This window comes from Dermochelys coriacea, chromosome 8 (assembly GCF_009764565.3).
Source record: "Dermochelys coriacea isolate rDerCor1 chromosome 8, rDerCor1.pri.v4, whole genome shotgun sequence".
In the NCBI taxonomy this organism is placed as follows: Eukaryota; Metazoa; Chordata; order Testudines; family Dermochelyidae; genus Dermochelys; species Dermochelys coriacea.
The window spans coordinates 38,390,521-38,411,386 of record NC_050075.1 but is presented as its reverse complement, the minus strand read 5'-3'; the positions used below and the strand labels follow the sequence as shown (position 1 = coordinate 38,411,386).

General features: G+C 41.4%; 2 protein-coding genes across 17 annotated transcripts in view; both read right to left on the bottom strand.

The window, feature by feature from the left end:
- Positions 1-20,866, bottom strand: part of LOC119859844 (protocadherin gamma-C5-like) — a 372,734-nt gene that overhangs the window by 144,763 nt on the left and 207,105 nt on the right. The window contains exon 1 of one of the 16 annotated variants that reach the window (XM_038412613.2): positions 14,565-17,186. The exons of the other annotated variants lie outside the window; for them this stretch is intronic. Within the exon in view, the coding sequence (XP_038268541.1) occupies positions 14,565-16,973 (2,409 nt within the window). The 5' untranslated portion in view covers positions 16,974-17,186. Of the gene's footprint in view, positions 1-14,564; positions 17,187-20,866 lie in introns of those variants that run through there. 16 annotated transcript variants of the gene reach the window in all.
- The window catches only part of LOC119859868 (protocadherin gamma-A10-like), a 159,159-nt gene that overhangs the window by 132,444 nt on the left and 5,849 nt on the right, over positions 1-20,866 (bottom strand).

The following is a 20,866-nucleotide window of genomic DNA, read 5'->3' as shown; positions in this document are numbered from 1 at the left end:
ATATTAAAGGAATTGGCACCTGAAATTGCAAGCCCATTAGCAAGCATTTTTAATGAATCTGTAAACTCAGGAGTAGTACCGAATGATTGGAGAATTGCTAATATAGTTCCTATTTTTAAGAAAGGAAAAAAAGTGATCCGGGTAACTACAGGCCAGTTAGTTTGACATCTGTAGTATGCAAGGTCCTGGAAAAAATTTTGAAGGAGAAATTAGTTAAGGACATTGAAGTCAATGGTAAATGTGACAAAATACAACATGGTTTTACAAAAGGTAGATCATGCCAAACCAACCTAATCTCCTTTTTTGAAAAGGTAACAGATTTTTTTAGATAAAGGAAATGCAGTGGATCTAATTTACCTCGATTTCAGTAAGGCATTTGATATCGTGCCACATGGGGAATTATTAGTTAAATTGGAGAAGATGGGGATCAATATGAACATCAAAAGGTGGATAAGGAATTGGTTAAAGGGGAGATTGCAACGGGTCCTACTGAAAGGCGAACTGTCAGGTTGGAGGGAGGTTACCAGTGGAGTTCCTCAGGGATCGGTTTTGGGACCAATCTTATTTAATCTTTTTATTACTGACCTTGGCACAAAAAGTGTGAGTGTGCTAATAAAGTTTGCAGATGATACAAAGCTGGGAGGTATTGCCAATTCGGAGAAGGATCGGGATATTATACAGGAGGATCTGGATGACCTTGTAAACTGGAGTAATAGTAATAGGATGAAATTTAATAGCGAGAAGTGTAAGGTTATGCATTTAGGGATTAATAACAAGAATTTTAGTTATTAGTTGGGGACGCATCAATTAGAAGTAACGGAAGAGGAGAAGGACCTTGGAGTATTGGTTGATCATAGGATGACTATGAGCTGCCAATGTGATATGGCTGTGAAAAAAGCTAATGCGGTTTTGGGATGCATCAGGAGAGGCATTTCCAGTAGGGATAAGGAGGTTTTAGTACCATTATACAAGGCACTGATGAGACCTCACCTAGAATACTGTGTGCAGTTCTGGTCTCCCATGTTTAAAAAGGATGAATTCAAGCTGGAGCAGGTACAGAGAAGGGCTACTAGGATGATCTGAGGAATGGAAAACTTGTCTTATGAAAGGAGACTTAAGGAGCTTGGCTTGTTTAGCCTAGCTAAAAGAAGGTTGAGGGGAGATATGATTGCTCTCTATAAATATATCAGAGGGATAAATACAGGAGAGGGAGAGGAATTATTTAAGCTCAGCACCAATGTGGACACAAGAACAAATGGGTATAAACTGGCCACCAGGAAGTTTAGACTTGAAATCAGACGAAGGTTTTTAACCATCAGAGGAGTGAAGTTTTGGAATAGCCTTCCAAGGGAAGCAGTGGGGGCAAAAGATCTATCTGGTTTTAAGATTCTACTTGATAAGTTTATGGAGGAGATGGTATGATGGGATAATGGGATTTTGGTAATTAATTGATCTTAAATATTCAGGGTAAATAGCCCAAATCCCCTGAGATGGGATATTAGACGGATGGGATCTGAGTTACCCAGGAAAGAATTTTCTGTAGTATCTGGCTGGTGAATCTTGCCCATATGCTCAGGGTTTAGCTGATTGCCATATTTGGGGTTGGGAAGGAATTTTTCTCCAGGGCAGATTGGAGAGGCCCTGGAGGTTTTTCGCCTTCCTCTGTAGCATGGGGCATGGTTGACTTGAGGGAGGCTTCTCTGCTCCTTGAAGTCTTTAAACCATGATTTAAGGACTTCAATAGCTCAGACATGGGTGAGGTTTTTCATAGGAGTGGGTGGGTGAGATTCTGTGGCCTGCGCTGTGCAGGAGGTCAGACTAAATGATCAGAATGGTCCCTTCTGACCTTAGTATCTATGAATCTATTACGCCAATCACAACACATCTTCCAGTCTTCCTTTATCCTGACCTTGCTTCTCCATGTTCAGCCATGCCTTTTCACCATAAAATCTTCCCATCTCTTTGGAGATCGACCTAGTGGTCATTTCAGTTCCCATGGGTACCACTTGGCAACAGCTGCAGTCCACTGATTGTCACTGAGCCCAGTTATATGACCAGCCTATCGCATTTTATTGTACCTGCTTTCAACAAGGATGTCCTGCACTCCACTCTGCTGTCTGATCACTTCATTGGGGATTCGATCATGGATTGCAATCCCACAAATTCCATGTATATGTAGATGCAAATATTTTTGTATATGGATATGATATTCTTCCAACTTACTGTCTTCTGTGCCTTTCATTTGGGCACTGTGCAATTGTTAAACACTGATGCCCAATTTTAGCAACCTTCCTTCTGGTTTGTACATCTGCAGCTGTAAATACTATTTGTTTTAAGATAGTATTTATTTTTTCAAACGTTATTTATAGAATTAATTAGCAATTCAATTGATGATAATGATAGGAACTCAGCAACAAATAAGAGGCAGGGATGCTGGAACAATTTGTATAGTAGGGGAGCTGAGAGCCTGTAGTGGGGCAGCTGCCCCACTTCTGAAGAACAGGGGTTAAAATAGCCAAGCTAGGCTTGGAGTAGCAGCTACAGCTGTGGCCAGCTTAGTTAGGCCAGCCACAGCTGTGGCTAGCTGGCCCTGATAAGAGGGCTGTGGGCCAGAACCTGGAGGAGTCTTGCTCTAGCCCTGGAGGGGGAAGGGCTAGCTGCCTGGGAGCAAGGTACCTGAAGTGCAGCAATGCTGGGGAAGGGCAAAGGGAGCTGGGGAGCTCCATCTTGGTAAAACCCCAGGCTGCAAAGAAAATAACAGAATGCCACTAGCCATCACATTCAGCCCCTAACTAAAACCTCTCCAATGCATCATCAAGGATCTACAACCTATCCTGAAGTACGACCCATCACTCTCACAGATCTTGGGAGACAGGCCAGTACTTGCTTACAGACAGCCCCCAAACCTGAAGCAAATACTCACCAGCAACCACACAACAGAACCACTAACCCAGAAACCTATCCTTGCAACAAAGCCCGTTGCCAACTCTGTCCACATATCTATTCAGGGGACACCATCATAGGGCCTAATCACATCAACCACACTATCAGAGGCTCATTCACCTGCACATCTACCAATATATGTGCCAGCAATGCCCCTTTGCCACGTACATTGGTCAAACTGGACAATCTCTACATAAAAGAATAAATGGACGCAAATCAGATGTCAAGAATTATAACATTCAAAAACCAGTTGGAGAACACTTCAATCTCTGGTCACTCAGTTACAGACCTAAAAGTTGCAATTCTTCAACAAAAAAACTTCAGAAACAGACTCCAATGAGAGACTGCTGAATTGGAATTAATTTGCAAACTGGAGACAATTAACTTAGGCTTGAATAGAGACTGGGAGTGGATGGGTCATTACATAAAGTAAAACTATTTCCCCATGTTTATTCCCCCCACCCCCACTGTTCCTCAGACATTCTTGTCAACTGCTGGAAATGGCCCACTTTGATTATCACTACAAAAGGTTCCCCCCCACCCCCGCTCTCCTGCTGGTAATACCTCACCTTAAGTGATCACTCTCGTTACAGTGTGTATGGTAACACCCATTGTTTCATGTTCTCTGTGTATATAAATCTCCCCACCGTATTTTCCACTGAATGCATCCAATGAAGTGAGCTGTAGCTCATGAAAGCTTATGCTCAAATAAATTTGTTAGTCTCTAAGGTGCCACAAGAACTCTTTTCTTTTTTCAGAAGAAAATGATATTGAATGTTTATGGATCAACATCCTAACAGATAAAGCACAAGATGGGGTACTAGCTGGTGTCTGCTACAGACCACCTGATTACCCTAGGTAACAAGATGACCACCCCCTTACTGACCTATCTATAATACATAGTAAAAACAAACAAAACAAAACCTGTGTGATCATGGGAGACCCGAGGTCTCATGCTGCCAGTACGAAAACATCCTTGTCCTAACAGAAAGATAATGCTGATTACAGCATTAAAAGTTAATGGTAGCTTCTGTAGAAGTGATCATGATTTGATCACCTTTATAATGTGAATAAAGCAGAATAAAGTCCAGATGAGTAGTAATATACTTGGTGCTTTACTAAGGACAATTTCACAAAGCTGAAAACAATTATGAGCCAAATCAGCTTGTAGAAATAATTTAATCAACAAATGTGCATAATAAATGGGAATCCCTTAAGAACACTATACTAGATGCCCAAAAAGCCAAAATCCCACAAAAGAGGAAGAAGGCTGTGCTGGTTAAAAATCAACCTGCTTTAGATAGGAAGTGAAGGCAGCAGTAATTTTTTTTATATATGTAAGATTACAAATGGAAGAAATGGGAAATTGATAGTAATGAATATAAATCAGAAGTTAGGAATTATATAAAATTGATAAGGGAAATCAAGGGACAGGAGGAGAAATCTATGACTACCAGAGTTAAGGACAATGATGAGGAGTTTTTTAAATACGTTAGGAACTAAGAGAAGCCTGACAATGGTATTTGTCTATTACTAGATGGAAATGGTAGAATTATCAATAACAAAGAGGAATAGATAGAAGTGTTCAATAAATATTTCTGTTCTGTATTTGGGGAAACAGATGATGCAGTTGTAATGTTGGCAGACCAGGTGCCAGCTCATGTCAAGGTCCCCATGTCTCAAGAAACACTGACAAATATATAGTTGCAATAAGTCAGGCTCACCTGTGCTAATATTATTAAAATAGGTATTAGAATTATAAGAATGTGTTTAGTGTTTCCTTAAAGGCTTATGAGTTGTGGTATGCATCAACCTCACTTATAAATCCTGTATTCCATATTGTAAGTATAACATTAGCAGCCCAGATGCCTGTTCATGCCAAGGCTCCTGAAGCCTCACTGAACACTGATAAATCCATAGCTGGAAACCAGTCTGGGTCACCTATGTGTTAGCATTGTTAAAATGGACATTAAGTTGATAAGAATGTGTTTTGTGTTTGGACTTGATGAAATGCTTGTAGGATGTTGCATGTATTCATAGAATCATAGAATATCAGGGTTGGAAGGGACCTCAGGAGGTCATCTAGTCCAACCCCCTGCTCAAAGCAGGACCAACCCCAACTAAATCATCCCAGCCAGGGCTTTGTCAAGCCTGACCTTAAAAACCTTTAAGGAAGAAGATTCCACCACCTCCCTAGGTAACGCATTCCAGTGCTTCACCACCCTCCTAGTGAAAAAGTTTTTCCTAATATCCAGCCTCAACCTCTCCCACTGCAACTTGAGACCATCACTCCTTGTTCTGTCATCTGGTACCACTGAGAACAGTCTAGATCCATCCTCTTTGGAACCCCCTTTCAGGTAGTTGGAAGCAGCTATCAAATTGATCTCACTTATAACATCTGTAGCCTATGGTATACATTTATATTGATTGTTTGCATTGTAAATCTCTGTAATTGTGTATCTCACCAAACAGGAAAGAAGAATTAATTAGTATAAAGTGCTGGTCCTGCACACAAGAAGGTCCATTAAAATCAAATGAGCCATTGTGAAACATGAAAGGACAAAGACTTTGTGGATTCCTCACCACACACAGACCCAAAAGAGGAGACAGATGCTGACACTTGTTCCATCAGTTTGAACTCTGGGGGAAGGGAATAAAAATGCCAGCCCAGAAGGAACTGTATCACTGTGTTACTTGGAATTTGGAGAAGGCAATATTTCTAAGCATAAGCAAAGGATTCCCAAGCTCTTAGCGTGGGTTAGCCCTAAATCATAGAAGTCCCATGCATTCAAGGAAGGACTAAGCAATAGCTAGAGCATTCATGACAGGTGTTTGCCTAATCTGTTCTTAAAAACCTCCACTGATGGATATTCCGCAACCTCCCTAGACAATTTGTTCCAGAACTTAACTACTGTGACAGTTAGGAAGTTTTTCCTAATGTTCAACTTAAACCTCCTGTGATGGAGTGTCTTCCCCATATTGACTTGAAGGGGTTAAGGCAGGCCAGAGGGGCCAATTAGCCTATTAGGTGGAAAGCTGGGGGAGAGACTGTGAGAGAAGCCATAATTAAAAGAAGCTCACCTGTCCAGAAACAGGCAGGGCTTATATAAGCCAGGAAGCTAGCAACAGAAGAGGCTGCCAGGAAAGGCTGCAGTCACTCCCTGGCAAGAGAGAAGTGTTTGGAGGCTTCAGAGATGTGTAGGCTGCAACTCCTCCCTGGGAGGAGGGAGTGGTTGTGATGTAATCTAATAAAATATGACTGTATAGATCATTGTTGCAACCACTGTTATATATTTGCAACAAACCTTGTACAAAAATTGTCAAGTAAGATGTCTATGGAAAGGTTATGACTTGCTGAATATGATTATGCTATTTATATTCATGTATCATTTTTGTATTTGAAGTTATGATTGTTGGCTCTATACCTGTATTTCAAAATGTTTGTTCCTGGGGTAACACCCACAAGGTATTTAGTCAGCACATCTTGGAGGGATTTTTCAAAGTGAGTGGCACATCAAAAAACACTTACATCACAATGGAAGATGCCCATCTACCCTGAAAGGATTGTCCTGTGAATCTTCTGTCTCGGGTATGGGTAATGACTTTCTGCTATGACTAAGTGAAGTCATGCATGGACATGTGACTTGGCCATGTGACTCCAAACAATATCTTGTCACCTGTGATTTTCCACTAGCTGTGCTGAGGACTTTGTTTAAAACAATGGGTTTCCCTCCACATGCCAAAAGTTAGAAAAGGCCCTGGAAACACCTCCATTTTGCCTCTATCCTGCTCAAGCCCGTCTCCTGCTCAAGCCTCTGTACTATGAATTTATATTAATGGGAGCATTCTATCCAATGGATTGAGGATCCTCCAATTATTTGAAAGCAACCAGAGACTTATGAAGCCTGAAGTTTATTCCATCACTGCTATAAGCCTGAACCAAGAACTTTGCAATTACTGTATGTATTTGATTCATTTAACCAATTTTAACTCTCAGCTTTCTTTCTTTTTATAAATAAACCTTTAGATTTTAGATACTAAAGGATTGGCAACAGCACGATTATTGGGTAAGATGTGAGTTGTATATTGACCTGGATGTGTAGTTGGTCCTTTGGGCTCAGAAGAACCTTTTATTTGAGGAGACTGGTTTTAAAGAACCACTCATCTTTAAATCCAGTGTTCTTGGTGGTGATATAAAGACTGGAATGCCTAAAGAAACTGCTTTTATGACTTCTTGCTAGCCAGTGTGGTGAAACAGACCGAACCAGCAACAAAAGTAAACTTCTATCTCATGGCAGAATAACCTCCACTTTTAGGGTGTGTCTGCTCTATTTCTCAGCAGTTTGTCCTGAATTTGGTATTCTCAGTCATGTCCCACAAAGGCCTGGTTACAGCAGTAAAACTGGCAGACTCAGACAGAAGGAAGAGCCAGAAAAGTAGAAAAGGGCTCAGGGAAATGCAGCAAGATATGGGGTGGAATAGATCTTGAATGTTGACTAGAGGGTTCCTGAGCTGGAACCTGGGATAAGGGGTAGGCCTGGGTTCCCCAGCTAGCCTCTGGGGCAGTGGCACTGGAGGGGCAGTGCATACGAAGACTGCCTGAGCCTATTTGGGAGAATAGACTCACCCAACTCCCGGAAGGGGAAATCATGACTGTGACCTAGCCAGAGACCTGAGTCACGAAGGGATTGCAGCAGCTCCTAGAGGGAGAGAGGGGCTGCAGACGAAGAGCTAGATGTCGGGGGAAGGCTTGCAACCACAAGGAGAGCTGTCAACCTAGTGAGCTATTCCCCAGAATGTCCAGGAGCAGGCACCATACCTGTGATGAGTAGACTACCTGTCATACCTCCCTTGCTGCAATTTAAGACCATTGCTTCTTGTCCTGTTCTCGGAGCTTAAGGAGATAGGAGAATAATTTTTCACCCTCCTCCTTGTAACAACCTTTTGTGTACCTGAAAACTCTTATCATGTCCTACCTCAGTCTCCTCTTCTCCAGACTAAACAAACCCAGTTTTTTCAATCTCCTCATAGGCCATGTTTTCTAGACCTTGAATCATTTTTGTTGCTCTCCTCTGGATTTTCTCTAATTTGTCCACTTTTTTCCTGAAATGTGGCACCAAGAACTGGACACAGTACTCCAGTTCAGGCCTTATCAGCATGGAGTAGAGTGGCAGAATTACTACGTGTGTCTAGCTTACAATATTTCTGCTAATACATCACATATTAAAGGACATACAGAGCTTGCACATTATAGCAGCTTATACTACTTTTTGAAAACTCAGACTGTAACTCATTTGTGTGTGTATATTTACCTGCTTTAACCTTGTAAATAGCTCTTATTTCTTTTGCCTAGTTAATAAATCTTTATTTAGAATTATAGAATTGGCTACAAGCATTTTCTTTGGTGAGAGATCTAAGGTACAATTGACCTGGGGTAAGTGACTGGTCCTTTGGGACTGGGAGTAACCTGAATATTATTGTCATTTTTCGTGAAAGGGACCATCTATCATGAAGGAAGGCTTGCCTGGGTGGCACGATAGACTGGAGTTCCCAAGGGGACTGTCTGTAACTCCATGTTAAGGCTGTTATAGTGCTTGAGGAGTTCACACTTAGTACTTGCTTGGTGAAAATTACTGAACACACAACCATTTTGGGGTTTGTACCCTGGTTTGTAACAATCTGCCCTGAGTTTGGCATCCATGTTCATGAGTCACTCCACACAAAATGACTATATGGTAATATTGAGGGGTTGTATTATACTGTCCTTTGGTGTCTGTGCCTTGTCATGGCAGGACAGCTTGCATGCTCTAATGATCCCCAGAGTCTGTGTCGGCAGGGGCTTTTTGCTCCTGGAAGGTTCAACCATGATGGATTGGTCTGTGGGGGAGGGGCCAGACAAAACAGACATCCTGGTCCTCCAAGTTAGGGGTTAGGGTTTGGCTAACAACCCTATCCCGTAAAACACAAAATATGTTATGGAAACAGTGACAGAGAAATCAATCATTACTGTGTGTGATGGCCTTCAGGAGTCAGTGACCCATATGACTGCCAGTGATGAAAGTCAAAAGGAAGCCACTGGCATGAAGATTGAAGTGCTCAACATCAAGACAAAACCCAAACTTTTTTTTTTAACATATGGACAATGTACAAAACAGGGAAGCTAGCTCAGGTCACAGCAGAGATAAGATGCTACAGCTTACACATCCTGGGTGTCAGTGAGAGCAGATGGATGGGATCAGGAAGATTAACATCCTTGGGAGAAACTTTGCTGTTTTCTGGATGGGATGATGGACAACACCAGGAGGGTGTAATAATATGACCATGATTCAGTGCTATGCTATGCTCCGACAAATGACAGTGATGAAGAAGTAAAGGACAAATTCTACCTTACACTACAGTCGGAGTTAGAGAGAGTATTATGCGATGACCTAACTATTGTCATAGGAGACCTAAATGCCAAGGTTGGTAAGGACAACACAAACAATGACAGAGCAATGGGAAGACATGGGTGTGGCACCATGAATGAAAACAGAGACAGGCTTGTTGATATGAATGACCTAGTCATCAGCGGAACCCTATTTGAACAGTGTGAAATTCACAAGCTGACATGATGGTCTACAAATGGCAGAGATAAGAACCGGATTGACCATATGATGATCAATGGCAAATGGTGATGCTCACTGACAGATGTGACAGTGAAAAGGTGTGCAAATGTTGGAAGTGACCACCACCTTGTGACAGCCTTCATCAAGCTAAAACTGAGAAGTGTGAGTTCACCAAACAAGGGACATAGATGTTATGACATTGACAAGCTAAAGTCCCCTGAAATACAGAAAGTCTTCGTTCTGCAGTTAATGAACAGGTTTCAAGCACTTGCAGACCTTGATGAAGAGGAGGAGAATGCAGATGAGGAGATCAACAAGAAGTGGGACAAAGCAACAGCAGTGCAGTGAAGCCTGTCTAGGCTACAGGCAGAAGAGAAGGAAGTAGTGAATTACACCCAGCACATGGAACGCCATAGAAACCAGACAAGCCCTGAAGAAAAAAGTTTTAGATACAAAACCCCAGAAGCTAAAGGACAAATACCATGAGCAGTTTAGCAAGGCACACCGGGAGGTCAAACACCTTGTAAGAATGGACAAACGGCATTATATTGATAATCTGGCAACACAAGCAGAGGATGCAGCTGCTCGTGTTGAACAAGGAACCATCCACAAAATGAAGTGGCTTATCAGTGATAAACGGCAGACACCAACAAATACTCTCATCAGGAGCAAACAAGGACACCTACTAAAAATAAAAAAAGAACAAAAAATGCACTGGACAGAGCATTTCAAAAAATTGCTGAACAGGGAGCGACCTAAAGAGGAAACAAACATGCAGGAGGCAGAGGAAGATCTTGATATCAACACAGATACCCGAACTAAGGAAGATATCATTCAAGTCATCAAATCCTTAAAAAATGGGAAAACTCCTGGCAAGGATAGGTTGAATGCAGAATTGTTCAAGGTAAATCCTAAATTAGCAGCATCTATACTGGCCCCCCTATTTATATCAGTCTGGGAAAGGAAAAAAGTGCCAGATAAGTGGACAAATGGGGTTATAGTGAAGATACCAAAGAAAGGAACTCTGTGATTGTAATAACTGGCATGGTATCACACTTTTATCTGTGCCAAGCAAAGTATTGTGAAAATATCATAGTCCAGCGTATATCAGAGGCAGCTGATAGCATTCTCAGAAAAGAGCAAGCTGGTTTTTGGAAAGGGTGTGGATGCACAGACCAGATCTTCACTCTATGAAAAATAATTGAACAGTGCTTAGAATGGCAATGGCAACTCTACATAAATTTCATAGACTTTAAGAAGACTTTTGATAGCATTCACAGGACCAGTGTATGGTGCATTCTGCAGGCATATGGAATTCTTTTCTGTATAATCAATGTAATCAAAAGCTTCTATTTCAACTTTACATGCAATGTTGATCACAGTGAGCTCAGTTTTTAAGTCAAAACAGGAGTACATCAGGGGTGTGTCATGTCTGCAATCTTTAACATTGCCATCAACTGGGTAATGCGGCATACAACAGAAGACATGCCAAGAGGAATTAAATGGACACTCTTCTCATCCCTTGAAGACCTGGACTTCGCAGATGATGTCACTCTCTTATCACGTATCCAACACCATATACAAGAAAAAACAACTTGACTCAATGCATTCAGCCAGCAAATTGGACTGAAAATCAACTGCAATAAGACAGATGATATGACCTTTAATATTGCATCACCAGTATAGATAAAGGATTATGTTCTCACCAATGTAGAGATTATGTTCTCACCAACATTCACTTACTTGGGCAGCACCCTCAGCCAGGATGGTGGAACAAGCCAGGACATCCAGAACAAAATCAATAAATCCAGGAACATCTTAAGGATCTTAAATACAGTCTGGAAATCATCAAAATACAACACCAAAACTCAAGATTTATCAGAACTGCATACTTTCAACACTACTTTATAGTGCAGAATGCTGGGGAAAGAGAAAGTATGTCATGTCCAAACTGTCTTCATTCCATACAACCTGCCTCAGAAAAATCCTCTATCTTTTGGCCCAGAACAATCTCAAACCAAGATCTGTTGACACAATGCAGCCAAGAGGATCTGAGCACCATTGCCAGGAGGCGTTGGAGATGGATTGGTCATGTGCTTTGGATGGAAAGTGATTCCATCACCAGAGTAGCGATGGACACCTGGAGGCAAATGAAAATGAGGACGCCCAAAAACATGGCAAAGAGCTGTGGAAGCTGAGCTGAAAAACCTTGGGCACAGAAGGGGAACCATTAAAAGACTTGCCAGAAACAGACAGGAGTGGATGAGCTTCATCACTGCCCTAAACACTAGAGGCGTAATAAGAACATCATGATGATGTATTGTGCGCCTCTGTGACTGTGTAAATCACCAGACAGAACAGAGACATGAATTATTGTGAAGGGGTGATCTTCATCAAAAAGAGTTGTGCCCTTCACAAATGGAAAGGCTATCAATATCAGATGGACTACTGTGGATGTTGCAACTGGAAGTTCCCTATGTACTGTCAACAAGAGGACCAAAGATGATGATGTTGTTGTTCTGCCTCCTCACAGTGAAGATGAGTCATTCAAGGAACTCCTCATATCAGCTGACCTTTGCAGCTGGAACCATGTGAGAAGGAGAGAATATAACCCCTAACAAGAAGGAATTTATCATCTCTATGCTTCTTGGGCTCTGGGAAGCAAGGTGTGTTTCCAGGCATAAGCACAAGATCCCCAGCTGTTTAGCCTGGGTTAGTCCTAAGGGACATATACAGCTTTCTTATTATAGAAGTTTCTATTACCTTTTGAAACTTAAGACTGTAACATTTGTTTATCTGTTTACCCACTTTAACCTTGTAAATAACTCTCCTGTTTCCTTTTCCTATTTAATAAATATTTATATAGTTTATTATAGGATTGACTATAAGCGATGTCTTTGGTGTGAACTCTAAGGCGCAACTGACCTGGGGTAAGTGTCTGGTCCTTTGGGACTGGGACTAACCTGAATATTGTTGTGACTCTTGGTATAAGAGACCAGCTATCACAAAAGTATGCTCACCTGTGTGGTGAGACAGATGAGAGAACGTAAGGAGACTGTCTGTGACTCCATGTTAAGGCTTTTATAATGCCTGAGGAAGTTCCACTTGATGATTTGTTGGTGAAATCTAAGAATAGAATTCACACCAATTTGTGGTTTGTGCCCTGCTTCCTAACAATCTACCCTGAGCTTGGTATGCATGCTCTTGAGTCACTGCAGGTAGCATTACAGCAGCCTCATCATATGGTGATAACACTCTTTTCAATCCAATAGTGTCTCTGGAGGATCTTAACAGAAGCTACAAAGTTAGACATCTTAAATCAGTAGGTCCAGATAACTTGCATCCAGAAGTTTTAAAAGAAGTGGCTGAGGAGTGCATTGAACCATTAATATTGATTTTTCAATAAGCGTTGGAGCTCTTGGAAAGGGCAGACCATATGATCACAATGATCCCTTCTAGCCTCAGAATCTATTAATGGATGAAATATGAGTGTTAAAGAGATGCTGGGAAAGCTGTCTGTTTGTATGTACTGTGCCTAATGGGTAATATTAAATATTGTATTCAGTTTTTTTATCTGGCAATATCCACATTCAATTTTAGAAGATCTAGTAGTAGGAGAAGTTATGGGCTCCTTTGTACTGTAAGAGCATTATATATGCCCAAACCAGGAAGAGACATTTGGAACCACACACAATCACCTACAATCCATCACCATCATTCTGCCCACTAACTGATCTCCAGGACACTATTCAGTATTCTGATCCATAGATCAGGTTCAAAGAACTGACATAACAGCAACTCACAGAAAAATACACTTCCCATTCCCTAAATATGGAATGTCCACTTTTAATTATTGGGGCCCAAGTCCCAGGTCAGGCATTATTTAATCATACAACTCTGACCCTGCAGAAATAGAATCGCTACATTATTGAAAAGCAGAGGTTATAGCTTTGCCATGGGATGCAAACTGACTTTAAACACTGAAAAATTACAAGCTTTCAAAACTTAAATACTTTCATTTTTTATTCAAAAACTTCAAAAAGTAGTTCCGTAATATATATGATACACACAGATTATAGGAAGGTTTGGCGTAAAGGTTTTATCATCACCTGGTTAGGAGGACCTGAATAATTGACTAAAGATTTGCCACAGGTGAATAATGCAGCCTTTAGAAAGCCATGTCAATGAAATCTTTACTCTATATTAGTGTATTTTACAGATATGTAATTGTGTGTCTGTAAAATGAAAGACATGTGACACTTAAAATGAATAACAGAATCTTTTTATATCTGGGAATCATTATTCAATTTCCCATGGAACAGCAAAAAGGGAATACTTCCAAAGAAGCAATTAAAAAGGTATTTTTTTTTAAAAAAAATTGTTAATATATTGGAATAATTATTTTTTCTTACTCACAAGAAGCAGTACACCCTTTTAAATATAAAAAGGCTCCTAGAAATGTAGTTATTGTAAAAAGAAAAGGACTACTTGAGGCACCTTAGAGACTAACAAATTTATTTGAGCATAAGCTTTTGTAAGCTACAGCTCACTTCAGCTCACGAAAGCTTATGCTCAAATAAATTTGTTAGTCTCTAAGGTGCCACAAGTACTCCTTTTCTTTTTGCGAATACAGACTAACACGGCTGCTACTCTGAAACCAGTTATTGTAAAGAAATCCACTGAAATGAGAGGAAGGATATTCTTCCTTGGAGATGCAGGAGGGAGTGGTTGTTAAGGCAATTGAGGGGACTTAAGAAATCTGAATTTATTCTATTATACTTCTCTTTTCTGACCTTACGCAAGTTATTTTACTTCTTCATGCCCTGTAAGATGGGCACCCCCCGAACGGGGTACAGTGAAAACAAATTCATGCAATTGTGAGTGCCGGGAAATACTACAAAACAACAACAGTTTAACAAAGGTCTCCTATATTATTTAAGGAAGATTAGCCCTGCACAATTATGAAAACAAGTAATACATCTAAAAATCATATAAATCACGGAACTAGAAACTTACCACTTCAGCAGTCTCCGTATCAGATGCTAAGACGCTACATCCGTTGTTCATAAGTAAGGTCCCAAAGTTCTCACTGCACAGAACATTCTCTGATATCTGCGCATTAGGTGTCAGGAAAGAAAATTCATTTTTCTTAGATTCTGAGGATAAACATAGCTGATAAGAATACGGCAAAGTACCATCTCCATAATTTGGTGGGAATGTAGGGACAGTCGTGGAAAAAGGGTCACGACCAAAACACTGAAGTAATTTAGGTTTTCTTGAGCTTTGCAATTTCATCACAGTGGCCAGGGTCACTGTCAGGAGGAATAAAAATGAGATCAAGGCTAAAGCCAACACCAAGTAGAACTGTAAATCAGACTGAGATGCCGAGTCACCCGATCGGTCGCTCATTTCCGGAAGAGCCTCTTGGAAGTTCTCCGCAAACACCAGATTGAGAGTCACTGTGGCGGACAGAGGCGGCTGCCCGTTGTCCTTCACCAGGGTGACCAGCCTGTGCTTCACGGCATCTCTGTCCGCAAAGGCGCGGGCTGTCCGGATCTCCCCGCTCTGCAGCCCCATGCTGAAGAGCGCCGGGTCCGTGGCCTGGAGCAGCTGGTAGGAGAGCCAGGCATTGTGTCCTGAGTCAGCATCCACCGCCACCACCTTAGTCACCAGATAACCTGCCTCGGCCGAGCGAGGCACCATCTCGAACAAGGCGGAGCCATCGGCTCCGACGGAGGGGTACAGGATGCGAGGGGCGTTATCATTCTCATCCACAATAAACACCCTGACGGTGACATTGCTGCTGAGAAGCGGGGACCCGCCGTCTTGGGCCTTCACTTGCATCTCAAACTCCCGGAATTGCTCGTAGTCGAAGGCGCGCTGCGCATAGATCGCTCCGGTCTGGGAGTTAATGGAGATGTAGGAGGAGAGAGGCAGCTCCTGGAGGCTGCTGCTCAGGATGGAATAAGTGACTCGGGCGTTCCGGTCCAGATCCCGGTCTGAGGCTTTTACACTGAAAATAGAAGCCCGGGAGGGATTGTTTTCTGGCACATAGGCGGCGTAGGAAAGTTTCTCAAAGACAGGGGCGTTGTCATTGATATCCGAGATCTGCAACAGGATGGTTTTCTGGGTGGAGAGGGGCGGAGAGCCTTTGTCTGTGGCTGTGATTGTGATATTGTACTCCGGGGTCCTTTCCCTGTCCAGGGTGCTGTCTGTAAGGAGCTTGTAATAATTATTAGTAGATGATATAATTTTAAATGGAAAATTATCTTGAATGCGACAGGTGACGTCTCCATTTCCTCCATCATCGCGGTCACGGGCTTTGATGAGAGCTATCACTGTTCCGGGAAGTGAGTCTTCGGGAATGGGACTGGATACAGATGTCAATGTCACTTCGGGGGCGTTGTCGTTCTCATCGAGAATTTCTATTTGAACTTTAGAGTGGGCAGTCAGACTTCCCCCATCCCTGGCTTCCACGCCCATCGTGTAGCTATTTTTTTCTTCAAAGTCCAAAATATCTTTTGCTGTAATCTTTCCATTACTAGCATCCAGATCGAAAAGTTGCTGCACTCTCTGCGGTATGTTGCTGAAATAATATGTTATTTTTGCATTTGTACCTTCATCTGCATCAGTCGCTTTCACCTGAAGCACTAGGGTTCCTTTCGGAAGGTTTTCTCTCATGTTGACTTTGTAGATTTTTTCAGTGAATTTAGGGGGGTTGTCATTGGCATCAATAATGTTAATCTTAATCGGAACTGTCCCCGTTTTGACTGGCTCTCCCCCATCAACAGAGGACAAGATTAAATTAAGAAACCTTTCTTTTTCTCGATCCAAAGGTTTCTCTAACACTAATTCTGCATATTTGTTGCCGTCCGGATTTTCATTTAGTTCCAAAACAAAATATGGATTTGGACTAAGGTGGTAACTCTGCAGTGAGTTGATTCCAACATCGGGATCTTGCGCAGGTTCTAGCGGAAATCGCGCACCGGGCTGTGCTAATTCATTAATTTCTAAATCGATATTATTTTTAACGAACCGTGGTGTATTATCATTAATGTCCTGGATTGCGACGTTCACGTGGAAAATATTTAAAGGGTTTTCAACCACAGCTTCTAAATTTAAGACACAAAGGGGTGTCTCCCCGCATAGTTTCTCCCGGTCTAGCCTGTAATTTACATACAGGTTGCCATGTTCCTCATTTAAAGTGAAATATTTATGTTCCGAATTCACGCGAAGCTTTCGCAGCGGCAGTTCTCTCACATTCAGCCCCAAATCCTTAGCGAGGTTCCCCACAAGGGACCCTTTGGCCATTTCCTCAGGAATCGAATAACGAATCTGCTCCGAGACCGCCCGGCAGAACAAAGAGAATAACAACAGTATTTGCCATCTCACTGCTCCGGCTGTCTGTCTGTGTCTGGTTTCCATCTCAGTCACTCTCAGCGCCTTAGTTTCCTTTCCCGGTGTATTTTGAATAGATATTCCGGACCAAAATCCCTTCAGATTGTAAGAATCCTGAGTAATAAAACATAAATAAAATCCATTCTCCTGCTTAACTTTACCTCAGAAATCCGATACCGCGGAAGGCCTTCTTTTAGCAGAAACACCGTCCCTCTGCTCTCCTTCATCCGAGATCTGCACTGAGTAACTGTATAATCGCTTTGCAGTGGGCTCCGGTGTACCTCCGGCAGCAGCCCTTGCTCCGCATTGGCCAACAGCGGCACTCTGCGTCTTAGTAAGAGAATCGCAATGCTAAATGAATTGCGTCTTGAGAGGGGAAATCACAGGAGCCCGAAATAGAAGGAAGTGTAATTTCTTTCTTCCACATGACTAATTTTGGAGGGTAAAAGATTATAAAGCGGTAGACAACTAGTCTTCAAGACAGGTATTTTGAGAAAGAAGTAAAACTGAATGAGTTAGATTCACTCTGGAAAGGTGCAAAGTTACGCTTTGCTTTTGGATTACAATATATCTGCCTCAGAGAAATCAAAGGGTTGATTCAATATCATAGAAGTAACTGACTGGAGGATTAATATGACATTAAATAGATTGTCAGTATTATAATTAATTTTATATAAGACATCACAGTTCCCTAACAATCAAGTTCTGAGAGATCTTGTGTGGACCTTCTGTTATTTACAAAAGAGATAACATAATATTTCATCTATAGAGAACAAAGAAAGCCAACCATTTTCGATGCTGAAAAAGGATGGCATGATTCTATGATAAGACTAAACACTTTTCAACTCCCTTTTCAGGATTAAAACATAGGTGCAAAACTCTTGCCCATTTTGGATTTTTGTTTAAAATAATCTATGAACGGTTTTATGATTTAAGCATTGGGCCTTGAGTCTAGAGATCTGGGTTCTCTTCTTAGTTCTGCCACAAAATTCCTGTGCATGACATCTGGAAAGTCACTTAGGCCAATTTGTTCAACTTTGTGTGCTTCAAGTAAGGTAATTAAATGCATAATTATAAATATATGTAAGTGACTTGATGTTCAGGGATGTGGAACATGTTTTCTAATTGACTTTACTGGGATTTTTGTTTACTACTAACTCTTGAAACAGACCACTTATTCAAGTGTTTATATTTAGGTGCCTAATTTTAAGCATGCAGATTTGAAAAAGAAATTGGCCCAAATCTCTCTGTGCTTGACCTTCACCATATTTAAAATTGTGATAATAAAATCTTATTAAATAGACAGGGTTGTTGGGAAATTAATATTCATTGTAATTTTAATGCCTTGGGGGGCTGATCTAAAGCCAACTGATGGCAGAGGAGAAACACTCCCGTTGATTTCTGTAAGCAAAGATCAAACCCTTGGTTGGACAGCATTATACAATTGTGAAGCATAACCATGATGTTCCAATGAGAGCAATCCATCATAAAGAGAATAAGACATTAGGATCATTTAAGGTAAGGACTTTTTACTCTCAAGTGATTGAATAGTTATAATCCTGGTCAGGTTCCCAAGAGCACACCTCCTGAGGTGCAAATGGAATGATTTACAGGAGAATAATCCATAACCTCATCAGTGATGAAGTACCCAGTATAGCCCACATCACTGAGACCTGGCTGAATGACACCCATTCTAGCCCACCTCATCCTCCTAGGATACTAGGTGTATCACAGACCTAGACAAGACAAGACAGCAGGCAGCACTGCACTCATCTTCTCATCAAACATCAAATCAAAAAAGTAAGACAACATTCAAATTAATTCATCTGACAATAGAAATCAGAGCCAAAGCTAACATAGCTTTTATGCTTATTTAAACACCATGACTGACTAAAGGATTCATAAAGGAGCTCACTGATACCTTTTCAGTTATGGTGGTGACATTCCCCAGCTTGTCATCCTGGGAGATTTCAACATACATATTTAAAAGGCTGCAAATGCAAAAGCCCCAAAATTCACCTCCTTTCTTGCCTCTTTAGGTCTTTCACTGGTAATCTCTTGTCCATCTTATGCAGATTGTCAAACCCTGGACCTGATCTTCAGCCTAGATGTCAAGATCAAGGATACCAATACCCAACCACAGTCTTGGATAGACCATCACCTAATTACAGCATTGGTTAGAGATCTTCCAGTTCTCAAGCAACGAGACAAGTGATCCTGATTTGGCCATGAAGACACATGGACCCCAAGAAATCCCAAAGGCTGCTAAAGGACAACAGCATTCCACCCACAGAATGAGAAGAGGAGGACGTGGTGAATCATTATCATTGTACATGAGCCTTGATTATTGACCAAATGGTCCCCAAATGGCCACTTCCTCTCAACGGGCCAAAAAGAATTCCTGGATTTTCTGACATTCTGCACTGGATGAAGAAAGAGGGATGGCAAATTAAGTGCTAATGGTGGGAAACAAAAGCTGATACACAGAGGATGAAATGTAATAAGTTCCTCAAACCCTGTACTGAGACTTTATTACAGGCCAAAATAACCCTCCTATTAGCCTGCACTGAGGATGCCAAATCCCACCATAAGGAGCTACCCAGAGTGGTAAACCAGTTCCTTAATCCTTAATTACTACAACCTGCATCAGAACTGAGTACCAAGCCCTGCAAAGAGCTATCATCCTACTTCACTAAGAAGATCATGCACATTCAGAAAACCTTTTCAAGTAGCCTGGATCCACTCTACCTATACTCACCAATCAACAGACCATATGCATTCCCGGAATTCAGTGCATTCACTTATCAAGAAGTTAAGGACACTCTAGAAAAGTCCCAACCCAAGACTTGTGAATCAGATCCATGTCCTTCCTGAATTGTGAAAGAGTCATGAGCACCTGGTGCAACTCATGACAAAAATAGCCAATGCCATATTCAGAGAAGGAATCTACCCTTCTTCCTTCAAACACGCAGTCATCTAACCAACATCAAATAAACCCACCCTGGATACATCAGTTCTAGCCATCCAGCACCCAAAGTAAAACCTCCCATTCCTGAATAAACTCACAGAATAGCTACCCAAAGGCCAACTACAATATTATCTAACTAACGTTAATATTCTAGACCTAGCACAATCAGATTCAGACCAGGAGATGGAATGGATATGGTTTGAGTGGCACTGATGGATAATTTCCTTCAGTCAATGGATAAAAGGCAGGCATCCATTCTCATCCTCTTGGACAAGTAGCACTTTCTATCATCTCTGGTTAGCTAGGAGACTGCCCCATCCTGTCAGATGATGACCTGACCTCAGTTATTCTCTTGCCTAGTCTACAGCTATGTGATATGCCTGGCATAAAGCCTTCAGTGTTAAGGAAATTCCATAGTATAGAGCACTGTAGTGCATCTATTCAGCAACACAGGATACCAGTAGCACTTCAAACCTGTCCTCTACTCTCTACCCTGGCTTCCCATACAAGAATTGAATAAAGTTTAAGATATCCGTCATATTCAAAGCGCTGTATGGCCTTGGGTCTAGGATATCAAAAAGATTGTTTAAAGGTGCGGAATGAAAAACTTGGTGGACAATTTTGCTCTTCTGGCAAAAAGGAACTCTTTACCATAAGGGTAAAGCTTGTTTGTATGGGAGACAGAACTTTCTTGGGGCTAGTCCAAGACTTTAAGAACTAAGGACCCTAACAAACCTCACCACCTTCCACTCCAAGTGTAAGGTACATTTCTTTAATCTTGCCTTCTTTAACAGAGAACAAAGATAGCTATAAGTCATCTCACTTAATACACTACTGGAAAGAGCTCAAATACTATGGTGATGAGTGCAGTATAACAGCCTATATAAAATAGAATAGAAGAGAACAATTAAGTGTTCTAAATAGGAAACATCACAAGGAATTTTGAAAATTT